This window comes from Nerophis ophidion, linkage group LG06, assembly GCF_033978795.1.
Source record: "Nerophis ophidion isolate RoL-2023_Sa linkage group LG06, RoL_Noph_v1.0, whole genome shotgun sequence".
NCBI lineage: Eukaryota > Metazoa > Chordata > Actinopteri > Syngnathiformes > Syngnathidae > Nerophis > Nerophis ophidion.
The window spans coordinates 49,433,137-49,457,053 of record NC_084616.1 but is presented as its reverse complement, the minus strand read 5'-3'; the positions used below and the strand labels follow the sequence as shown (position 1 = coordinate 49,457,053).

The following is a 23,917-nucleotide window of genomic DNA, read 5'->3' as shown; positions in this document are numbered from 1 at the left end:
ATCAATCAATCAATCAATGTTTACTTATATAGCCCTAAATCACTAGTGTCTCAAAGGGCTGCACAAACCACTACGACATCCTCGGTAGGCCCACATAAGGGCAAGGAAAACTCACACCCAGTGGGACATCGGTGACCATAACTACCCAGTGGGACGGCGGTGACAATGATGACTACGAGAACCTTGGAGAGGAGGAAAGCAATGGATGTCGAGCGGGTCTAACATGATACTGTGAAAGTTCAATCCATAATGGATCCAACACAGTCGCGAGAGTCCAGTCCAAAGCGGATCCAACACAGCAGCGAGAGCAGAGCCATAACACTTATATAAGGCTTTTCATTTTATGCAGCTCCAGACAGATTGGTTTTTTTGTTTTTTTGATCCAATATGGCTCTTTCAACGTTTTGGGTTGCCGACCCCTGGCTTAAGTTAATGCCAGCTATTAATACGAGATGTTTTGGCTGAATCTAATAGGGTTCACCTATTTGCTACGCCATCTAGCGGTGGGTAGGCTCCTAAGTAACGCACATGTGTTTGCGCAACTTTAGGTAAAACAAAAAAGGCAGAGACAGATCGTATCTCAAAACACTCTTAAGTTGGGGTGAAAAGTGTTTCCCGTATGCTTTCATTTTTCGAGATACCCTTAGTGGAAAAAGTTTGGCCAACTCCGTTAGAAGCAATGAATTACAACTTCCAAAAAAAGCACACATTTCAAATATAATATGCTGCCTTCAAGGCTATGGGAAATGCAGCTTCTCTGAAATTAAAATCAAAGTTCAAGAGCTGAATGTATCACGATGAATAAGAAGTTATTGATAAAATGTTGATCAAAGGATTAAAACGTTTACAAAGAACAGGAACTCTCCAAAGTATGTTTTACTTAAATTTGGACTTGTATGAGGAACATTTGAAGCAACTCTTGCAAGAGTGCAATAGTGTACAGACCAGCTGCATTCACCTAAGTAGGAAATTTGCAAACGATTGACTTTACTGTAGTTTGAAGCCCGTCCATCCATTTTTCTACCACTCGTACGACGTCCCTTTCAGGGTCGCGGGGTGTGCTGGATCCTATTTCAACTGCATTCAGGCGATAGGCGGGGTACACCCTGGACAAGTCGCCACCTCATCACAGGGCCAAAACAGATAGACAACATTTACACTCACATTCACACACTAGGGCCAATTTAGTGTTGCCAATCAACCTATCCCCAGGTGCATGTCTTTGGAGGTGGGAGGAAGCCGGAGTACCCGGAGGGAACCCACACAGTCACGGGGAGAACATGTAAACTCCACACAGAACAAAAAAGAAAGACCCCGAACCCGGGTTTGAACATGTTACCTTCGTATTGTGAGGCACATGTAGTAAACGCTTTTTACCACTGTACTGTCATAGTTTAAAGCAAATGTTATCGTCAAAATTTACCTTTGGAATTAGTTTTTGCTGCCCTTATAATTCTTTATGTCGCATTTATCTACTGCTGTACTTGTTGAACAACTGAGGAGGGGGACTAAAAACGTGTCTTTTGAATTTAAAAAGATTGTGATTGCTAAAGTTCCCAGATGACCCTGAAAGCAGCATAGTTCCCCGTGGAGAAAAGTGAAAGCCAACGCCCTACTGACAGTTCTTCTGCCCTGCCTTCTTCCCGCCTCAAGTAGCGAGCCCAGCTTGTGGAGACTGGCGCTACTGTGGTCGTGACTGACTTCTCCAAGCCGAGTCTGTGTTTTCTCTCAGTGTGTTTGTGTGTGGCGAGGACCTTAGTCTGCCTGCTAGCAAGACGAGCTAGTAGCTTTTGAGCGACAGTAGTGTTGCACCCTGGGACGGTCAAACTTCTGCCTCCAGTCAACACAACACTTGTCGGTGTGTCTCGGACTTGAACGCGGCGGTCCAAACCCTACAGAAGCAGAATGGCGGATACTTCTGCGTCCAATTCTGGTGCCAGCTGCCTGGATAAGCTGAAGAGTTACGTGAAGACCCAAAAAGGTTTTATCATCGCAGCAGAAATAGTAAGTTGGTCGACATTAAGGAGTTTGTTTTGATTATTCTCTTCTATATAAATATAATGGTGATGTTTTTGTTTGTTTAGATTAAATGATGCAATTTACTCCAGTTAATTTCGTATTTGACTCACACCGGTTAACTTATAACTGACTCCGGTTAACTTGTATCTAACTTCATTCCAGTTTACTTTAATGTACGCGTCCGAGCTCGATAACTTTTTAAAAGGGTTGGCCTCCTTTTGTTGAAGAGATTTGTTCCTTTCAAAGAATTGTGTTTTGATGTTTAAAGAAACAATCACTGATAGTAGTTATAAAAATTTGATTTGGATCAGATTAATTCAAATGTACACATCCCGGGAATTGGTCGTAATTTCATTTGACTAGTGCTTCTATTTTACCCAGTAGTTCTAAAAAATGTTTCACCAAGTACCACTTCAAAAAAAAAAGTGGCCCTCCAAGTACCACCATAATGACCAACGTTTAAAAAAATAAAAAGTTGTCCAGTACCATACTTGCCAACCTTGAGACCTCCGAATTTGGGAGATGAGAAAGGGTTTGGTGGTAGCAGGGGTGTATATTGTAGCGTCCCGGAAGAGTAAGTGCTGCAAGGGTTTATTTTTCTGTTGTGTTTGTTTTGTTACGGTAAGGCTGTTCTACCAAAATGTGTTTGTCATTCTTGTTAGGTGTGGGTTCACAGTGTGGCGCATATTTGTAACAGTCTTAAAGTTGTTTATACCCCTGGGGGCATACTTGAAGGTATGCCAAGGGGTACGCGTACCCCTGGGGGCATACTTGAAGGTATGCCAAGGGGTACGTGAGATTTTTTTTTAAATATTCTAAAAATAGCAACGATTTAAAAAGCCTTTATAAATATATTTATTGAATAATACTTCAACAAAATATGAATGTAAGTTCATAAACTGTGAAAAAAAAATGCAACAATGCAATATTCAGTGTTGACAGCCAGATTTTTTGTGGACATGTTCCATAAATATTGATGTTAAAGATTTCTTTTTCTGTGTATAAATGTTTAGAATTAAGTTCATTAATCCAGATGGATCTATATTGCAATCCCAAAAGATTAAGTTGATGATTACTTCAATGTGTAGAAATATTTATTTATAATTGAATCACTTGTTTATTTTTATATCTTTTTTTCCAAATGGTTCAAGAAAGACCACTACAAATTAGCAATATTTTTGCACTGTTATACAATTTAATAAATCAGAAACTGATGACATAGTGCTCGTTTATTTTTCAACAAGTTTTTAGTTATTTTTATATCTTTTTTTCCAAATAGTTAAAAAAAAAGACCACTACAAATGATCAATATTTTGCACTGTTATACAATTTAATCAATCAGAAACTGATGGCATAGTGCTGTATTTTACTTCTTTATCTCTTTTTTTCAACCCAAAAGGCTTTGCTCTGATTAGGGGGTACTCTAATTAAAAAATAGTTCACAGGGGGTACTTCACTGAAAAAAGGTTGAGAACCACTGGTTTATACAGCCACCCTCAGTGTGACCTGTATGGCTGTTGACCAAGTATGCTTGGCATTCACTTATGTGAAAGCCGCATATATTATGTGACTGGGCGGCACACTGTTTGTATGGAGGAAAAGCGGACGTGACGACAGGTTGTAGAGGACACTAAAGGCAGTGCCTTTAAGGCACACCCCCAATATTGTTGTCCGGGTGGAAATCGGGAAAAATTCGTGAGAATGGTTGCCCCGGAAGATTTTCGGAAGGGGCACTAAAATCCGTGAGTCTCCTGGAAAAATCAGGAGTGTTGGCAAGTATGCACAGTACACCATGAATTGATTAACGTGGACCCCGACTTAAACAAGTTGAAAAACTTATTTTGGGTGTTACCATTTAGTGGTCAATTGTACGGAATATGTACTGAACTGTGCAATCTACTAATAAAAGTATCAATCAAACCTTAGTGTTCATTAAAAACAAAGCAGAGGTTTTATTTTGTATATTTAATGTTTTTGTCCACTGTAACAATACTCACAGTTTGAACAGTAACACTGTTTGAATATGGTAACACTGTTTGACTTACTTAGACTTAGTTTCTCCCGTTCCTGTTGGAACATTGGGCGACGAGTCCCCCTCCATTTGTCTCTTCTTGCTCCATGCCAGCTGACTCCCATCTTTCTCAGGTCTTCCTTGTTTGAATACAGGAAAATAAAATATTTAATCAAGTGATTCTTTAGCTTACCTCTAGATCAGTGGTTCTCAAATGGGGGTACGCGTAGCCCTGGGGGTACTTGAAGGTATGCCAAGGGGTAAGTGAGATCTAAAAAAAAAAAAAAAAATTCTAAAAATATATTTCTTTAAAAATCCTTTATAAATATATTTATTGAACAATACTTCAACAAAATATGAATGTAAGTTCCTATATGTGAAAATTCAGTGTTGATAGCTAGATTTTTTTGTGGACATGTTCCATAAATATTGATGTTAAAGGTTTGTTTTTTTGTGAAGAAAAGTTTAGAATTAAGTTCATGAATCCAGATGGATCTTTATTACAATCCCCAAAGAGGGCACTTTATGTTGATGAATACTTCTATGTGTAGAAATCTTTATTTAATCACTTGTTTATTTTTCATCAAGTTTTTAGTTCTTTTTATATCTTTATTTTCCAAATAGTTTAAGAAAGACCACTAAAAATGAGCAATATTTTTGTACTGTTATACTATTTATTAAATCACAAACTGATGACCTAGTGCTGTATTTTACTTCTTTATGTCTTTTTTTCAACCAAAAATGCTTTGCTCTGATTAGGGAGTACTTGAATTAAAAATGTTCACAGGGGGTACATCACTGAAAAAAGGTTGAGAACCACTGCTCTAGATCAGTGTTTTTCAACCTTTTCTGAGCCAAGGCACATTTTTTTTCAATGAAAAAATCCCGAGGCACATAACCACCAGAAATCATTGAAAAATGAAACTCCGTAGCCGATATTGACAATAAAAAGTCAGTCTCGAAATTGTTTATGTATTCAATCCATAACCAAGCATGCATCACTATAGCTCTTGTCTCAAAATAGGTGTACTGTCACATCACGCTGTGACTTATTTGAAGTGTAGTTTTTTAGTTATTGTCTTGTGCTCTTATTTTGGTGGCTTTTCCTCTTTTGTTGGTATTTTCATGTAGCAGCTTTATGTCTTCCTTTGAAGCTATTCACCACACCAGCTTTTCTTTCGCAATCGAGATTATTTAAGTTGTGCGGACGCTGTCCTTTGTGGAAATATTGTTGATTTTTATGTCATGTACGGATGTATGTTGTGGACGGCGTCTGCTCCACACGCTGTAAGTCTTTGCTGTCGTCCAGCATTCCGTTTGTGTTTACATTTTAGCCAGTTCAGTTTTAGTTTCGTTTTGCAAAGCCATCGTTAAGCTTCAATGCTTTTTCTTAGCGGCACTCATCTTTTAATTGTTTTTGGTTTAAGTGTTAGAAACATTTTTACCGACACGTTGCCTCCCACATATTGTGATCACGCAAACCATGCTCCCGACATCTTCAAAGCAATTATCTACCTGCTGCCACCTACTGCTATGGAAGAGTATTACACGGTTACTCTGCCGAGCTCTAGACAGCACAGACACTCAACAATTGCTGGTTTGCAAAAATTACTTTTAACCCAATTAGGTGAAATTACATCATCTCCCACGGCACACCAGACTGTATCTCATGACATGCTAGTGTGCTGCGGCACAGTGGTTGAACAACACTGCTCTAGATAAAGCCTGTACCACAGTTTGAGAATCACTGTTTTATATGGTAGTACCTTATTCCCATGCTTTGACAGTGATAGCATATAACACAATGTTGAATTTTCTCTCATGTGAAAAATAGAAACTACTGCAAGCATGCTTCAAAAAACGTCCATTCAATACAACTTTACTGAGTGACTACATGGGTTCCCTCCGAGTACTTCGGCTTCCTCCCACCTCCAAAGACATGCACCTGGGGATAGGTTGATTTGCAACACTAAAATTGGCTCTAGTGTGTGAGTGTGAGTGTGAATGTTGTCTGTCTATTTGTGTTGGCCCTGTGATGAGATGGAGACTTGTCCAGGGTGTACACCGCCTTCCGCTTGAATGTAGCTGAGATAGGCGCCAGCAACCACTGCTACCCCGAAAGGGACAAGCAGTAGAAAATGGATGGATGTAAAACTGTCCACATATAGACAATTTTAAAAATACAGTAACAATATTATAATTATAATGTTTATACATGCATGCAAATAAAGATATAAAAAGAATTAGAATGTAAACAAAATAGTGAATACAAAGTTGCACTACACTAATTCATGTATCATTTTTTAAGTTATTAAATACGACAGACTTTATTGCCTCAATTAGCATTTTAGGTAGCATACCGGTAGTTGAAATAATCAATCATTTTTCTGCTTGCCATAACTTTTATTCTTTTTTTCTAATAAATGCATATCTTCAACTTTGAAATTGCACTTTCACCATGTCTGTTTTAATAAAAACAACAATTGTTCACTGTCACAGAAATCACGGCCCTCCACACACACACACACACACACACACACACACACACACACACACACACACATGAGCGCTCTGGTGAGTGTATCGGCTTTGTGGAAACTGTGTCCGCTTGTTTAAAGTTCCTGCAATCCATGTGGTCCGGATTTGATCAATTTATATTAGTTACACTCGGTAAACAAGTAATCGAAGCATCCATCCATCCTTTTTTCTACTGCTTGTCCCTTTTGGGTCGCGGGGGGTGCTAGAACCTATCTCAACTGCATTCGGACGGAAGGTGGTGTACACCCTGGACAAGTCGCCACCTCATTGCAGGGCCAAAACAGATAGACAGACAACATTCACATTCAAACTTTAGGGCAGGGGTCTCAAACACGCGGCCGCAATTGGCCCGCAGGCCGCAATTGGCCCGCGAGACATTATTTTGCGGCCCGCTCCTTAATATGAAAATTTAATGTTGGTGCGGCCCGCAAATTTTATATGAATGGCGCTTTACAGCGTCATACTTGTATACGCTCGATTTTTTTCGGGAGACTCACAATTTTTAGTGCCCTTCCAGGGGTAGTCATTCTCCCGAATTACACTCGAACAACAAAATTGAGGGGGCACCTTGGGGTTTTGCCCTCAACGTCCTCTACGACCTGTACAAACAGCGTGCCAGCGCAGGCAAATGTTGTATTTGGCTTCTGTAGACTCAGTAAGCAACTGCAAGACATAGTTGATCAACAGCCATACAGGTCGCACTGAGGGGGGCTGTATAAACAACTCTAACACTGTTACAGATATATGCCACACTGTGAACCCACACCAAACAAGAATGCCAAACACATTTTGTGAGAACATCCGCACCATAACACAACATTAACACAACAGAACAAATACCCAGAATTCCATGAAGCCCTAACTCTTCCGAGCTACAATTATACAGAAAGTGCAAGATTGTCAGAGACATTTTAAAAAGAAGCTATGAGTGCACTTTTGTGCATGATGTCACTAAGATGACATATCAAAACAACACTAAAGTGCACTTTTTGTACATAACGCCACTACAATAGTTTAAAACAAATAAAGTGCACTTTTGTGCATGATTTTGTGGCCGTGTGGCACCGAATGCAGATGTTGATGTGCAGAGTATGCACTCTTCATTCTCTAGCAGGTGAATTTTCAAATGATGCTACATATTAGCAGTAATGCTACTTTTTGTAGCAAGGCTTTAGCACCACCTTTGACAAATTACAGTTGTCTGTTCGACATATTCCTACTTGGAGTCAAACCACCGGCAGACGATGGAGCCCCGGCTGTTTTTCTTGGAAATTAATTATTCCTTCATTTGTTACCATATTCGCACCTTCTTTCTCTCCTATTACCATTCACATGGCTCCGCTAGCATCACAGCTAACGTTACCCGTGCTGCTACCTCTCTGCTCCGCAAGGGCTTATACTGTACATAGTATGTGATGTATGACGTGACAGTTTGTGACTTATGTAAGAAGGTGCGCTTGCTGTCTGTGAGAAGGAGAGACAAGAAAGAGTGATAAAAACCGGTAGTGTAATGCTCGCAGCTAAAAGCAACTGCGTGTGAACGTATACTCGGATATCACAATATAGTCATTTTCTATATTGCACAAAGCCTACCCCGCGATATATCAAGTATATTAATATATCGCCCAGCCCTACTTCGAATTATTCCCTCTACCGATCCACAACATCCGCAGTCGAGGTCAGCTGGATCCCTCCCCACCATACATGATGTTGACAGTGTACTGCTTCCCCTTCCTGAGGCAGTGGATGGTGGTCTAAAATCGCTTCAAAGTCGTTTTCCATGGCTTCCCCGAACTACTCATGTCCGAGTTTTTGCCTTCGCGAACGCCGAAGCTGTTCGCTGCCTCCGGAGTCCCGTGAGCCAAAAGGACCCGATAGAACTTTTTCTTCAGTCTGACGGCATACTTCTCCGCTACCAGCGGTTCTAGGATTACCACCACAACAGGCACCAACCACCTTGCAACCACAGCTCCAATCGGCTGCTTTGACAATAGGAGTACAGAACATGGTCCACTCGGACTCGATATCCAGCGTCTCCCTCGTCACATGTTGAAAGTTCTTAAGGAGGTGGGAATGGAAACTCTCTGACAGGAGACTCTGCTAGATGTTCGCAGTAGACCCTTACAATGCGTTTGGGCCTGCCAGGTCTGTCTGGCATTCTCCCCCATCATCGGAGCAACTCTCCACCAGTTGGTGATCGGTAGAAAGCTCCGCCTCTCTCTTCACCCGAGTGTCCAAAATCCGATGACACAACTACAAAGTTAATCATGGAAAAGCGGTTTAGAGCAGGCGTGCCCAAACTTTTTCTGCAGGAGAGCTACTTTTCAATTGACCAAGTCGAAAAAATCTACCTCATTCATATATATAATTTATATATAATTATTTATGAAAGAGACATTTTGGTTAAAATGTTAAAGGTGTTAAATGATAACACAATCATGTTTAAACACATATACTGTAGATTCCTTTGTTTCATGAAGACAAGAATACAAGTTGGTGTATTACCTGATTCTGATGACTTGCATTGATTGGAATCAGACAGTATTGCTTATAACGTCTACATTTTTAAATGGAGGGGAAAAAAAGTCCTCCTTTTTGTTCAATACCACATGAAAGTGGTTAGTTTTTGACATCTTATTTGTCCAGCTTCCGTACTTGTTTTTATACATTTTGCAAGAAATACATTGACTGCAAACTCCGTAGCTTGCTATCTTGTGCACGCTAGCTTTCTGAGACTCTTATTTTGTTAGCGCAGGCAGGATGAAGCAGGGCTGTTACTGTGAAGACAACAACTGTGACGTCTGTCTGTAGGGTTTTGATAGCAGGTACGGCGCGATAGTCTGTTAAAATAAAAGGTGTTTCTCGCCCTCCTCTCGGTCATGTTTTCTTAATAATGATCTCGCAGCAGCCAGCGTAATCTCAGAAGACCCTCGGGTGCCGTGAATGTCAATCAAGTTACGAAAGTGAAGTCGTAGTAAAGATTGATGATCACAAATGTTTAGGTTTATTTTTTTAATGCTTCGTTGCCATCGACTGGCAGACCCTCCACGATCAACCGGTAGCTCGCGGTCGACGTAATGGGCACCCCTGGTCAAGAGTGTCATGGTGCCAAGTGCACATATGGACACCTTTATGTTTCAACATTGTGTTTGATATGGACAATCTGACGAGCACAAAAGTCGAATAACAAACCACCCCTCGGGTTCAGATCTGGGCGATCATTCCTGCCTATGACGCCTCTCCAGGTTTCACTCTCGCTGCCAATATGAGCGTTGAAGTCACCCAGCAGAACAAGTGAATCACCTGAGAGAGCACTTTCCAGTACTCCCTCAGGGGGTGGGTACTCTGAGCTGCTGTTTGATGCGTAAGCACAAACAACAGTCAGGACCCGTCCTCAACACCCGAAGGCAGAGGGAAGCTACCCTCTCGTCTATTGGGTTAAACTCCAACGTGCAGGCTTCAAGCCGGGGGGGAACAAGAATTTCCACCCCAGCCCGTCACCTCTTCACTGCTTGCAACGCCAGAGTGGAAGAGAATCCAGCCCCTCTCGAGAGAACTGGTTTCAGAGCCCTTGTGCGTCAGGCTCAGCTCAGGCTCCTTACCCCAAGTGAGGTGACGTTCCACATCCCAAGAGCTAGTTTATGTAGCGAGGATCGAACCGCACTACCTTCAGCTGCCGCCCAGCTCACACTGCACCTGACCTCTACGCCCCCTTCTATGGGTGGTGAGCCCATAGAAGTGAGGACTCACGTTGCCTCTTCGGGCAGTGCCCGGCCGAGCCTCATGGGACAACTGAATTTACATCATCACCTGGGTTAATTTTACCACAGAGAGTGCATAATGCAGTAAATTTAGTTTTGTTGGACTGGAAGCCAATACATATATTTTTTTTCAAAAAGAAATTTAGTGTGGGGTTCATTAACACCAAACACCATTGTTGATGTAATAAATAAGACCTCCGCCTTTTGTTTAGGTTTCATTTACCGGTACAAAATTGTACAGTTTTTTTTTTTTTTTTTTTTTGCAGTCTGGTAAGCTTGGAATGACAAGCATGTGTTCTGGGGGTTAAGGGTTTCCACCTGTCACTTGCGTGCCTCTGTTTTTCTCATTTGGCACCAAAGGGCCAAATGCTGAGCATTTATGACACATGGAGGGTCACCACTCAGCCCAGTGTAAAAAGGTTTTATACTAATCCCCACTAAATGTGAACCATTATGACCATCTTAACTCTTAAAGGGGAACTGCACTTTTCACAATCATTATGAAAGCCAAGAACACACGTCTTTTTTTTCTTTTTTTATCTCTTTAGAATTTCAAAGATAATAAACTATTTGAAGATGTGGCTAATGGGACTCACTGCTGTAGCCTTCAAAGCCTTCTAAAACTACTTCAAGGCCTCCGTTTGTCGTAACAGGCACGTTCATAACAAATGTACAATATTTACCTTATTTTGGCCCTTTTAAGCATTGATTTGATTGATTTCCTAAGCAAATTTATTTTTGTTTCCATAGCAGCGCACTTCCGACTTCCGGCATGTTGTAAACGTCTTATCCCTGCAGTGATAGCCGCCCTAAACAGCTGGCCCGGTCAACCTGTCTGACAAGCCTGTAAATAAATATATTGGTCATGTATGATGTCTTTTTGTTATTTTGTTTAAATGTACAGCAGTGAAAATTAATTTCCCCAACGGTAACCAATAACTCTAATTCCGATCCAATCTAATCTCATAATCATGGCAGACTAGGCAACAGACAACAAATATGACTTTTTTTTGGACAATGAGGATTTAACAACGTTATCTTTTTGAAGCTGAATAAAGGAAGTACTGCTTCTAGAAGACAGCACGAAAAAGAGGGGTAAAATGTTGGAGCATAAAAAAGTTGAGGGAGTGAGGTCGACGTGACCTTAGAGTGTAAATGTGAAACTTAGAGCGAAGCTATTTAGACCGAAATATAGTGCTAATTAGGGGTGTAGCAGTACGTGTATTTGTATTGAACCGTTTCGGTACGGGGGTTTCAGTTAGGTTCGGAGGTGTACCGAACGGCACAGACATATTAAGTAGCACCGCACGTTGTGTAAACAATGCACACCGAGGCACCATGAATTGATTTACGTGGACCCCGACTTAAACAAGTTGAAAAACTTATTGGGGTGTTACCATTTAGTGGTCAATTGTACGGAATATGTACTGTACTGTGTAATCTGCTAATAAAAGTTTAAATCAATCGAAAAAAACAACACACGGTATGCTAGCAACGACTGGGCTATGATAGACTGACCATACCTCCTCTTTTCCCCGGATATTTCCTCTTTGCGGGGCTGTCCAGGTGGAGTTTCTTAAATGCCTCGAATGTCCGGCATTTTAAGTTATGGTTGCGTGTATTTTCAATGTACGTTCAGGGTTAAGAAGGAGTTAAAAACAAAAAAAAAAGTGCTGCTCGCAGCAACATTCGTGAGGGAGGGGCATAGACAGAGAGAGCGAGAGAGTTATGATAAACGCGCATGCGTCGCCAGGCTCTGCTTTTTACCCATAGATTTATCAGATTTTATTTCTTGTTATCTATAGCAAGTGTGTCGAAAATGTGCCCCGGAGGCCACATTCTAAAAATACTATTAAAGTAAACAAAAGTGAAATAAAAAAGCTTAAAGGCTAAATGTAGTTTATAAAACGTTGCAACATTGACTAATAAAACAAAGGTGTTTTTTTTTCTTTCAAACTGTCATTGCTCAAAACATAATATTGAATCAAAATCAATGTTATCATGAATTATTGACCTATCCAAGTTCCCGATTACTTCACTTCAAATATTGCACTAAGAAAAATATTTTTGGTGGAAGATTTAGCAAATTTGTTAAATACATAATCAAAAAATTTACATTTGTTGTTTTCTTACTGTACCGAAAATCAGCCGAACCGTGACCTCTGAACTGAGGTACGTACCGAACCGAAATGTTTGTGTACCGTTACACCCCTAGTGCCAATACATTACAAATATTGTAAAATGATTGTTATAGTTTTTTTCAGTCAATAGAGATTGTTGTCCTATCGCAGGGGTCAGGAACCTTTTTGGCTGAGAGAGCCAAGAAGCCAAATATTTTAAAATGTATTTCCCTAAGAGCCATATAATATATATTTTTTTACACTGAACACAACTAAACGCGTGCATTTTTAAGTAAGACCAACATTTCCAGAGTATAATAGGTCTCTTATTCTTTGTAATAACATTGTTATTCTGAAGCTAACTGTGGAGGGGGCGTGGCCTGCGGGCCTGCAGCAAAGCAGGATGTTGCCAGAACCGGCCTCGAAATCAGCGACAGGTGCGTAGATGGCCCATCTGCGCCTTGTTATCTAATCACCTGTCGCTCTGTTATAAGCAGCAGCCAGGAGGAGAGACGGAGTCGGGGCTGGAGCCAGAGCGCGAGTGAGGACGAAAGAGAAAAAGACAATTGCTGGAAAGCAACTGAGAGAAAAATAAAACAAAACAATATTGTAACCCTAAAACAGGCTCTTGGTGGTCTGAAGAACCACCCCCAGGAGGGCAAGCCCCACACTAACCAATAATAAAAAAATTACTTCTTACCATTAACGCAACTTCTTGAACATAAAAAAGCATGAGAATGTTTTATATTTTGAACGTTATTTTTGATAATGATTACCAGCGGAATTATTCATTACTTATCGTGTTAAGCGATGTCAGCTCTGATTTATCCGAGAGCCAGATGCAGTCATCAAAAGAGCCACATATGGCTCTAGAGCCATGGGTTCCCTACCCCTGTCCTATCGCATTGTGTTGTGCATTAATACAAACTGAAACGTGATTCGAGTGCTGAAGTAGAAGCTAACTTATCTCTTGTCGTAGTTAGCTTTTACGGCTAATACGGAAGCATGGGGATGTGTTACTCCCCTGAAAAAAGCGCTCCTCCATGTTCATTTACTCTTACCATAACAATGTCGCTAGAGCCTGGTTATTATACAGATTACGGAACATAAATGAAGCATTGTTGACGGTTTCTGAATTCATTTTTAAAGTGATATAGGGGTAGATTTGATGGCTCCCATTAGCTGCTTTGCTAGCCACCTAGAACAAGCAGAATCTTGCATGTTTTAGGCTGGGAAAAAAAAAAAAAAACCTTTGCGTTTTTGTTTCTCAATAATTGTGAATGAAAGGCAAAATAGAAAAATGCAGTTCCCCTATTAAGAGATTTAACACCTTAAGGGACGGTGTGGCGCAGTGGGAGAGTGGCCGTGCGCAACCCGAGGGGCCCTGGTTCAAATCCCACCTAGTACCAACCTCGTCACGTCCGTTGTGTCCTGAGCAAGACACTTCACCCTTGCTCCTGATGGGTGCTGGTTGGCGCCTTGCATGGCAGCTCCCTCCATCAGTGTGTGAATGTGTGTGTGAATGGGTAAATGTGGAAGTAGTATCAAAGCGCTTTGAGTACCTTGAAGGTAGAAAAGCGCTATACAAGTACAACCCATTTATCATTTATTTATTTACCTTTTATCGACAGTGTTCATTTTGCTTTTTTAAGGCTCCACAACCGCTTTTGAGTTTAATCAGCGCGGCACCAGAAACCCTGCAGTACTATTATTAGCATTCTTACAGCTGCCTGATAAGTGCAACAAATAGAAACAGTTTAAGTAAATTATTAGAAAATAATTCCCTAACCTATATTAGTATTAATAAAAGTTAAAGTCAAACATTTCAAGGTGGGTGTGAAGTTTGGGCCTGGGAACAAAGAATTGCTTTTCTAGAGTGAAGAGTCACACCACTTTAGTTTTTTCTCCTCTGTCCTTCACCCAAATTTTACAGCCTGATAAACACTTAAGGAAGGTATCTTCAATTGTTTGCTTTACAGGGAGTGGATTGAAGAACAGAAAAACAAACTGCCTGTAATGTACATTCTAGTCAGAAAAAGAATAAAACACCCCGCAATCCCCACAAAACCTCAAACACATGCTTATATGCTGACTTTGCTGTCAGTAAGTTGCACAGCAGCGCCAGTAATATGTTAATTTGGCCTCCCTGTCAGAAGCAGGACCATACATACATACATACACTGTTGCAAACCTTTCCTATATCAGGTGGTTTAAATTACCAATCATACAGTGAGCCAATAAAGTTGTCAATGCATGACATTCTCGTACACCCAGTAAGACACTCGGTGGAAGATTTTTTTTTCAATGAGAAGTAGAGGGAAGATAACAAAACGGAACTTTCCATTTTGTGGTGAACACATGTTACTCTCTTTACTGTGCTACGGTAATTGTTGGAGAAAGGGGGGTGGGAGGGATCGCCCCAATATATTACTTCCCTAGCAACTGTTGCTGTTTGGGGAGTTTTCCGAGCAGTGGACCAGCCCTTGACTCTCATGTATCTGCTCGCTATAATTAGCCAACCATTTGCAACAGCTCCCCTCCAGTCACTTTTTAAGCTCATTATGCTGATGACGCACATGGCTGCTGTGAAATTTTATCGGCTCCATGCCAACAGATGTGCCGGTGTTTTGACAACATAAAGGTGTCGGCAGCATCTCAGAGGCGCTCTTGTTCTGGGATTCTTGTGTAGTGGGTGTTTTCTATGTGGGATGGACACAGCTGCCGGCTCTGATCGGAATAAAGGCTCTTTGTGTAGGCTCGCGTCGGACCTCAAGTACTCCCTGTCCCTCTACTGAGGCAGCCTGTGCCAGGCTGAGAACACGTGAACAAGTGTGGCGGCTGGCTAGGCGGGCGGCGTGCTTGCGTAACAGTTGTGTGCATGGTGAGGGCAAGCAGTAGTGACGGATGCAGGCCTGGTGTCGAGTGTGTTACCTCATGTGTGGATCATATAGGCTGCGGGGACTTGACACTGGTCTGGCTCTTAGAATAAAACATAGCTATGTGCAACACATGCTTTTTTAGATGAGCGCTAAGAATAAAGCATATGTAGCAGACGGGACATGTGAATGACTATGCCATACTTGCATAAGATATGAGGTAGGAATTTGACTAAATTTACCTGATCAACTGCAGTAAAAATCCATTCATCCATCAGTTTTGTATCCGTATACATTTTGTATTGATTTTTAAGCAAAGAAAGTGTATTTTTTCCCCCACAAATTATTAAAAATGTAATAACTTTTTCAACAAAAAAATGTTGCAACAGAGGCAGCAGTGCCTCTGCTGGTGGTAGCTTAGTACTTAACTTAATTTTGCATGCATTGCTTCAACCAAGTCTACATATTTCTAAAGAATCAACAATTCCTTATTCATTATGCCAATCCCTTATGTGAGTAGGGGACTCTTTTAGAATGTGACTGAAAAACAAAAAAAAGGAAAACCCAAGGAGGGGGAAAAAGCCACTCCCAAACTATGCTCCTGTAAGGGGCGCAGTGTGGGACGAGTTAAAAAAAAAAAAACCTCAGCAAACGTATAAGTGTAATCACACATTACGACATACAACTCAAGACTTGCAATAGGGGGTGATTGCAGCACAAGCAGCCAACCGCTGCCAGAAACCATGCAGTGTGGGACGGCATAGGATGGGTGCAGGGAGCGTGTTTGTTTGGCAGTGTCCGTGAATGAGTGTGTCCATCAGCCTGGACTGGCATTACAATCTTGGTATGGGGTGGATACAGAATTTGGTACTTTTTTGGCACCAACCGAATCTTGCCGGTCCTCTCGGTCACCTATTCACGTAAACTTAACGATACCGTGTTGCTCATGACGTCAGGACCCGTTGCCAACTCGGCCGACTCTTTGCACTTCAGCACTTAGCAATCACTCCAGCACCACAGAATGCGAACTGAGCCTAACTACCGCAAGGTAATGTTGCAATTTTCAATGTCAACAAAGAAGTGGACTCAAAAACACACTCTAACCATGACTAAAATAAGGCTCCACTTTTCCAAAAATGCGCTTGCTTGATGCTAATATACATTGGCTTTGCTATAGTAAAGGAGCTGATCGGATATCTTGGTGAGGTGGCTGGCTGCAGTCAGACACATTTTAGAACTGTCTGCATTAATTTATTTACAATAAATATATCGATTATCAAATATTGACGTTTACGAATCGATTCTACAATTGCCCCGGTCCGAAATGCGATGCATCCACCTCTACTTTTTACTACTGTGGTATCTTCTAACAGACAGTTTCACCAATGTTTGCTCAAGATAAAAATGCTAACCGCTGATCACCATGATCGTACTCATTTTGGGGTGCAACAACAAACAAAAAACACCATAAACTATACATTTATGTCATCTAATGTCTTGGACTGGAACTGTAATTGCATGTTAATGTCTTATTCGCATATGAGAAAGACTTAACCGGGCAGCAGTTAATTGTAATGATCTTATTTTTAAATATTGCAATAAAAAAATTAGGACTGTCAGAGCAAATGATGGTAGCAATTAGGATTAGGATGTTTGGCTTAGGGTGAGTAGCTAAATGCCGGTGCTTTTCGACTCTTAATTTTTCTTTCTTGTTCCTCAATCGCCAAACAAATTCCAGGTACCAAGGACCATTTTTAGTCATTGTGGAAAAATATAGACACTTAAATAAAACCCTCTTACTGACGACCATTTTTTGTTTAATATAATACGTCATTGTGAAAAATGAATACAATATATGTTCTGTTAAACTGCTACCAATAACAACGTGTTTAATGAAGGTTCTCATTCATCCAGGTCATTGTCATCTCAGGGTATTCAATCGATCGCAACTCGACTGCTTGGTGGGTCTTGGAACCTGGAGTTTTGGCACTAGCTGCTAGACTAGATCTGACCAATCTAAATATATGAGCCCAAACTGATGAAGCCTCTACGGATGAGCGGGGAAACGTCTTCCAAGATAAACCAAACAGTCAAGTTACGATGGATTGAATGCCCTGATATACTAACAATAACATAACATGGCTTGTTATATTTTTTCAGTTTGAAAAAATTTGACTGTGAACAAGTTGCAAACAGCCTCTGTAGATAACAGCAATTATTACTCGTTCTCTTTAAAGATCTGCCAGTAAACTGTCACAAGTTCCAACATACACCAATTGATAGTTATCTTACAGAAAATCCAATCAGCCAGTCGACATATTTATTAATTGTATAAAAGAGCTGGGCGATATATCGAGTATATTAATACATCTGTTGTCTCTGTGCGATATGGAAACTGACTCTTGTGATATTCGAGTATATTTTCTTACGCAGTTGCTTTTGGCTGCTGGCATTACACTGCATGCTCTTTGCACTCTGTATTGTTGCTCCTTCTCACAGACAGCAAGCGCACCTTCTTACACACGTCACAAGTGTGGGGCAAAAGCGTTGCTACCAAAAGTAGCATTACTGCCAATATGTAGCATCATTTGAAAAGTCAACATCTCCATTCGGTGCCAACAAAATGCCGAGGCAAACATTTCCAGATCAACACCGTATGAAAAAAAAAGTCAACAACAAAAGGAGATAATGTCTGCAGTAACCTATTAATAGCAAAGAACGAACACTATTTGATTTCCCATTATGCAGCTCATTTTTATTTGACACTTATTGAAATATCTTGTGACATCATTCAAAAAAGTGCACTTTACTTGTTTTAAACTATTGTACTGGCGTTCTGTACAAAAAGTGAACTTTAATTTAGTGTTGTTTTGCTAGAAGGACAGCGTGTCGCAGTGGAAGAGTGGCCGTGCGCAACCCGAGGGTCCCTGGTTCAATCTCCACCTAGTACCAACCTCGTCACGTCCGTTGTGTCCTGAGCAAGACACTTCACCCTTGCTCCTGATGGGTGCTGGTTAGCGCCTTGCATAGCAGCTCCCTCCATCAGTGTGTGAATGTGTGTGTGAATGGGTAAATGTGGAAGTAGTGTCAAAGCGCTTTGAGTACCTTAAAGGTAGAAAAGCGCTATACAAGTACAACCCATTCATCATTTATATGTCATCTTAGTGACATCATGCACAAAAGTGCACTGATAGCTTATTTTAAAATGTCTCTGACAATCTTGCACTTTCTGTTTTGAAATTACATGAATGTTTGTGCCACTGCTTAAGAACTGTTTAATAAATACAGTTTTGGTCAATTGACTTAGTTGTGATTTCCCTCTCTGCATGAAAGTTTAAAATGAGCATATATTAATGCAGAATGAACAAGAATGTTAATTCAAGGCTAGGGCAAAATATCGAGATATATATCGTGTATCGCGATATTGCCTAAAAATATCGAGATATTAAAAAAAAAGCCATATTGCCCAGCCTTATTGTAGAATAAAATATATATTTTGTAGTGATGCTGCGATTCCTACATTTAGTAGGTAGTATAGCGGGTTTGAAAAGTAGAAAAATATCGTCACATCACGATTCACGATGTGCCATTCTGAATGCTGCTATTGAAGAATAAAAGTTTTAGGGAGCTGCACACTTACACAACTAAATTATTATTATTTTTTTTTTTTTAACTAGCAACTGAATTGTACATGTTAAATGTCACATTGTTCTCAAAAGTGTGTGGGGGGGTGTGCGTGCGTGTGTGCGGCGGCCTTATAAAGATGTTACATGCAAATAAATGTCATAGGAACCATAAAATAACATTGTGACAGGTTTGTGTCGTGGGGTCTTCAGGACCGAAGGATCACAGCAGGAGTTCAAGTTGACATTTTTTAATCTTTTTACACACAATATTTCTTCTTTTGTTTGTTCCCAAAAGGATTTTCTTTTCATTTTTAATTTTCACAACAGTTCATCTTCTTTGTTCACTCCCCAAGTCTTTTCAGTCTTAGTTCGTTCACTCACAAAGTTTTTAACTCGCTCAGTCCTCCCACAACCCTTCTGGCGTCCTCAGCACCTCCTGGGTCCTTCTGGCTTTTCAGCCCCGCTCTGCAGTCACCAGCGCTGCTAAATAGAGACAGGTGATTAGATAACTCGTTCCAGCTGAGGTATCCACTCACCTGCCATCTTGCTTCCAGCCGGCTCCTGTGCATGCCATTGCCAGCAGGCGGTGCGTGACCACGCCCCGCCTCCCATAAACATGTGCACGCGTTTCTTGTTTGATTCCGTTTAATGTTTGCCTATTTTTGTTTGTAAATATCTATCCATCCATTGCCTACCACTTGTCCCTCTCTGGGTCACAGAGGTTTGGCCTATCTCAGCTGCATACGGGCTGAAGGCAGGATACACCCTGGACAATTTGCCTACTCATCACAGGGCTGTTTGTAAATAGATATGTTTAATATGTATTGTGATGAAAATGAAAATTGATACAATGCAGCATTATTTTCAAGTCCATGCTTTAAAATGCCTCTGGGTTTTTGAAAAGCCTTTTGTCTATGTTGTGTGAATGCATGTGCCCACGCACTTTGACAATAGTGCAACTGAAAGTGGGCTGATTACAGGCAGCTGTCATGTATGATTTATTTTTTTTCCAAACTGGCATGACTTTAGTGGAAGGGATCGACAAGAACGCAGGCCTTTTTCCCTCATATGGAAACAGCTCGATTGAACACACACGTCAGCAGAGTATGCTGGAATGTTTTCATCGTTGTGGGAACTCTTATAGTGTGTTAAATTGTCAATGACCCTTCCCCTCCTTCATACACCCTCACAGCTCATCAGTTTAATCATCATCATCTGCTATGCCGTATCCCACTATGGAGGTTACTCGGCTGTCGCCATCTGCGAGATGGTCTTCGCCATGGTCTTTTTTGGCATCTTTATGATGGAGCTGGACAAGCAGATTCAAGTAGTCAACTGGGTTTGGAGTGTAAGTGTAACTGCCATACATGCACATTGACACACTTGTGCAAAAACCTCACCTTCTGCTTTTTTCCAGGATCTCTTCAGAGCCGGCATTGGTGCAATCCTTTACCTCATCACTTCGCTCGTGTGTGTGATTGGAGGATCTGGGGACGGCGCTCGCATTGCAGGCGGGGTCAGTGAAGCTGATGCTCATACTCTCATAACCACAATGCATTGCAGCATTGTCATCTCAACATTTTTTTTCTTCTTCCAGGAATAATGTCCATTCCTTAATATAAATATATTAAGAAATGGACCAAATATAAACACTCAAACAATAGTTAATTATTAATAACTGTTTCGCTATTACTACTACTGCTGTCAATATATTATAAAAAATTTAGCGATTAATTAATTTTAATCTGTAGTTAATCCAATCCCTTTTTTATTCTCACCTAAAAACGCTGCAAAAATCCCTTCACTTGAGGTAATTTCATTTTGACAAATGTAATAATTACAATTAAAGGGAGCTTTATATAATTACTCTAAGCATTCAATATATCAATTTTCTTATCATGCAAATAAGTAAATAGTCCCCTTTTAGCTCAATAAACATAAAGCACCTTCCATAAAATGTAAATTAACTTAAACAGTATTTAGTATTTTAAAATGTGAATTAAATTAAATAGTATTAGTATTTAAAAATGTAAATTAACTTAAACAGTATTTAGGCTCCTACACCAGCCATTATGAATACATTTGATAATTAAATAAAATAAATTAGAGGATGATCATTTGTAATCTGACTCTCGCCATATACTTGAAGTTCGCTGAGCCGAGCTCAGGGAACTTGTTTGAAAGGCAGCATGTGGTACAAAGAGTTTAAATGTGTAAAACAGTTTGTTGCTCCACTACTAACCTTTTGTAAGCACAGCAACTATTTACATGAATTATTGCACCTATTCTCACTATAGTCCCTTTTGTTACCTGTACCTGTTACATGATTTCTACAGTTTTGACACACAAACACAATGACATTTCTAGCAGCTAATGGCAGATGGCAATACTGGTGTCAAGTTAACCAAGTCAGTACACTTTTGTTATGACGCTTGTCAGGGCGTTGCAATGGGTGTAACTGCTGAGTGTTGGGAAGTTATTTACGGCTTACTGTCAACCCAGGTGTCTGCTTTAACAAAGCAGTAAAGCTCTAGTAATGGAGGCCAGCCAGGGTGGCTGGGCCATATGTATGTTGGTAAATGTTCCACCCTAACAACTTCAAAGAGTGTACTGGCCGTTAGGTCAGCAGTTTGGGTTTTTAGCCTAGGGGTTAGCACACTTACCTTTTAACCGGGTGACGTGGGTTCGCACCCTGCTCGGAGCGTTGGCAGTAAGGGAACATCAAAAACACAACACGGATCTGCTACACTCTCACAACTGTACAGTAGCTTCTTAGTAGCTGGGTCACATCCAAGTTATACCCACAGCTCAATAAGTGAAGGGTGGTAAAGACTATTATCGGAATGTGATGAGTAATGTGCATGTATCAAATGTCATGACTGTTTAGTGTAGACAAGGACTGTACCAACTCTTTCTGAATGCTCAATATTATTCTCTTGACATAAAATGCTAAAAAGAATTAAGAAATCCACATTTGTTGAGTCTTCTACTGGCATTGTGCATGCAAAAAACCCAATAAAACAAAGTTATGTGTGTTTATTTGATAAATTCCTGTGTTATTATTCCTCAGGTATTTGGTTTGATCGCCGCTATACTGTTTGCCTACGACACCTACACCATCTTCTTACAAATCAAGAGCACCAGGCAGCACACAGCAGCCGCCACTGGTGAGAGGGGACAAGGCTGATTGTAAACTATACCTTGAAAACAAAAAACACTAACGTATTTCCTTGTGTTTACTTTTTTAGATGACAGAGTTTAAACGCTAAAATGAGTGTCCCTCTGAGTATGCAGCGTAACAACAAGAGGACCTTTGTGCAGAAGAGGGGAGGGGACAAAGGACAGTAAAAATAACAGGTCACAATTCTTTATGAGCCGCGCCTTAAGAGAAGGATGACGGTATGGGCACCACACATCTGTGCTTGCATGTCAGTCTATTTGAGGAAGGCCCCTCGCAAACCTCATCGTGCCACTAAAACTCAATGTGTTAACCTTTCTAAAAAGGGAAACCTGTAAGTGATAGAGGCAATGTAAAACTTTGCTTGATGTCGTCCAGCAGCTTGTCTCATATGAATTTCTACTTAAAATGGACTACTATAGTTGGTAGTAACTATCATTTCAACATGTGTATTGACGACTTAAGGGTTCTTTAACATCATACTTGCACACAAAATGAATGTGATGTATTTTCATGAGGCTTCTCTTTTTTTAAGGCTTCTTTCAGCAGGTTTTAACCAATTACCTTCTCTGTGGGCTCAAGTGTTTTTCTTATTCTCGTCCAATTTAACATATTTCAACATAGTCATTCTAAACTTCCATCCATCCATTTTCTACCGTTTGTCCCTTTTAGGGTCGCGGGGGGTGCTGGAGCCTATCTCAGCTTCATTCACAATCCTAATTACTTGAAGTCAAGTACCTGCTTTCATTTAGAAATATTAAACTGCCTCAGATCAAACTGCTGGCGTCCACTCGCCATTAACTAATACTGTATTGAATTTAAATGTGTCATAATTTTACCGTGAGGTTCTCTATGTCCACCTAATTTTATGGTTCTGTTGCCAGCACAGTCATATAGTGCAATAAACATTTCTGTTTATTTGCATTGTCCAGCTGTACCCTGCAGTTTTTTCAGGCTTCTATTCCCTTTCCCTGCGTCGTGACAGGACACATGAAGATAATCAATACGTGCAAATTGTATCTCCTAGTATAATGATTGGATTTAAATAATAAGATTTGGAAATGTGTAACTGTTACCTCAACTTCCTGGTTGGTGTTTTGTTTCAGAAAATATCGCCTGTTTGTGCTTTTTAACATGCCTTACAAGAGTGCTCAATCACAATGTAATATCACAAGTCAAAGCAGTTGTTATGGGAAATAAAAGCCATTGTTGCAACAAAGGAAAACTAATTTGTCAGTTGTTTTTCACAGGGTGGTGAAGCTGTAATGAGATACAAAAAGATATATTGTGATCACTAATGTGATTGTTTTGTGCTGTTAATTCATTAACAATGTTACAAAAAAGATCAATTAGAATAATACATATTTGTTGGATAAAGAGAACATTCAAACCCTTTATTCATTGAATCCAAAATACTGACATTCCACGACTTAGTGAATTTGCAAACAGCTAAAATTATACACAAAGCAAACTAATCTGCTACCCAAGAATATACAATTCTTCTTAACAAAAGAGGAGAAATATAATCTTAGATAAAAATGTAATTTAAAACATTTGTACGCACGTGCAACACATAAGACCTTCAGTACATAGGTATTTGGAATTACATTATGGAATGGATTAAGTAAAGAAATCAAACCTACTAATATGATCCACTTCAAGAAACTCTTCAAATGTAAGTGTTTACATAGTACAAAAAAGAGGGACCATGATAAACATTCTGAATTTGTTTCATCCATCCATTCATTTTCAAGGTAATCTTACTCAGCTCACCATATGAAATATAAC

At 40.3% G+C, this 23,917-nt stretch overlaps 1 protein-coding gene across 1 annotated transcript; it reads left to right on the top strand.

The window, feature by feature from the left end:
* Nucleotides 1–1,589: 1,589 nt before the first annotated feature.
* plp2b (proteolipid protein 2b) lies at nucleotides 1,590–23,354 on the top strand. The gene is made up of 5 exons (XM_061904095.1): nucleotides 1,590–2,004; nucleotides 20,144–20,299; nucleotides 20,369–20,467; nucleotides 22,022–22,118; nucleotides 22,200–23,354. Exons 1-5 carry the CDS (start codon nucleotides 1,906–1,908, stop codon nucleotides 22,211–22,213), a joined length of 465 nt encoding a protein of 154 aa, XP_061760079.1. The 5' UTR covers nucleotides 1,590–1,905; the 3' UTR covers nucleotides 22,214–23,354.
* Nucleotides 23,355–23,917: the final 563 nt, after the last annotated feature.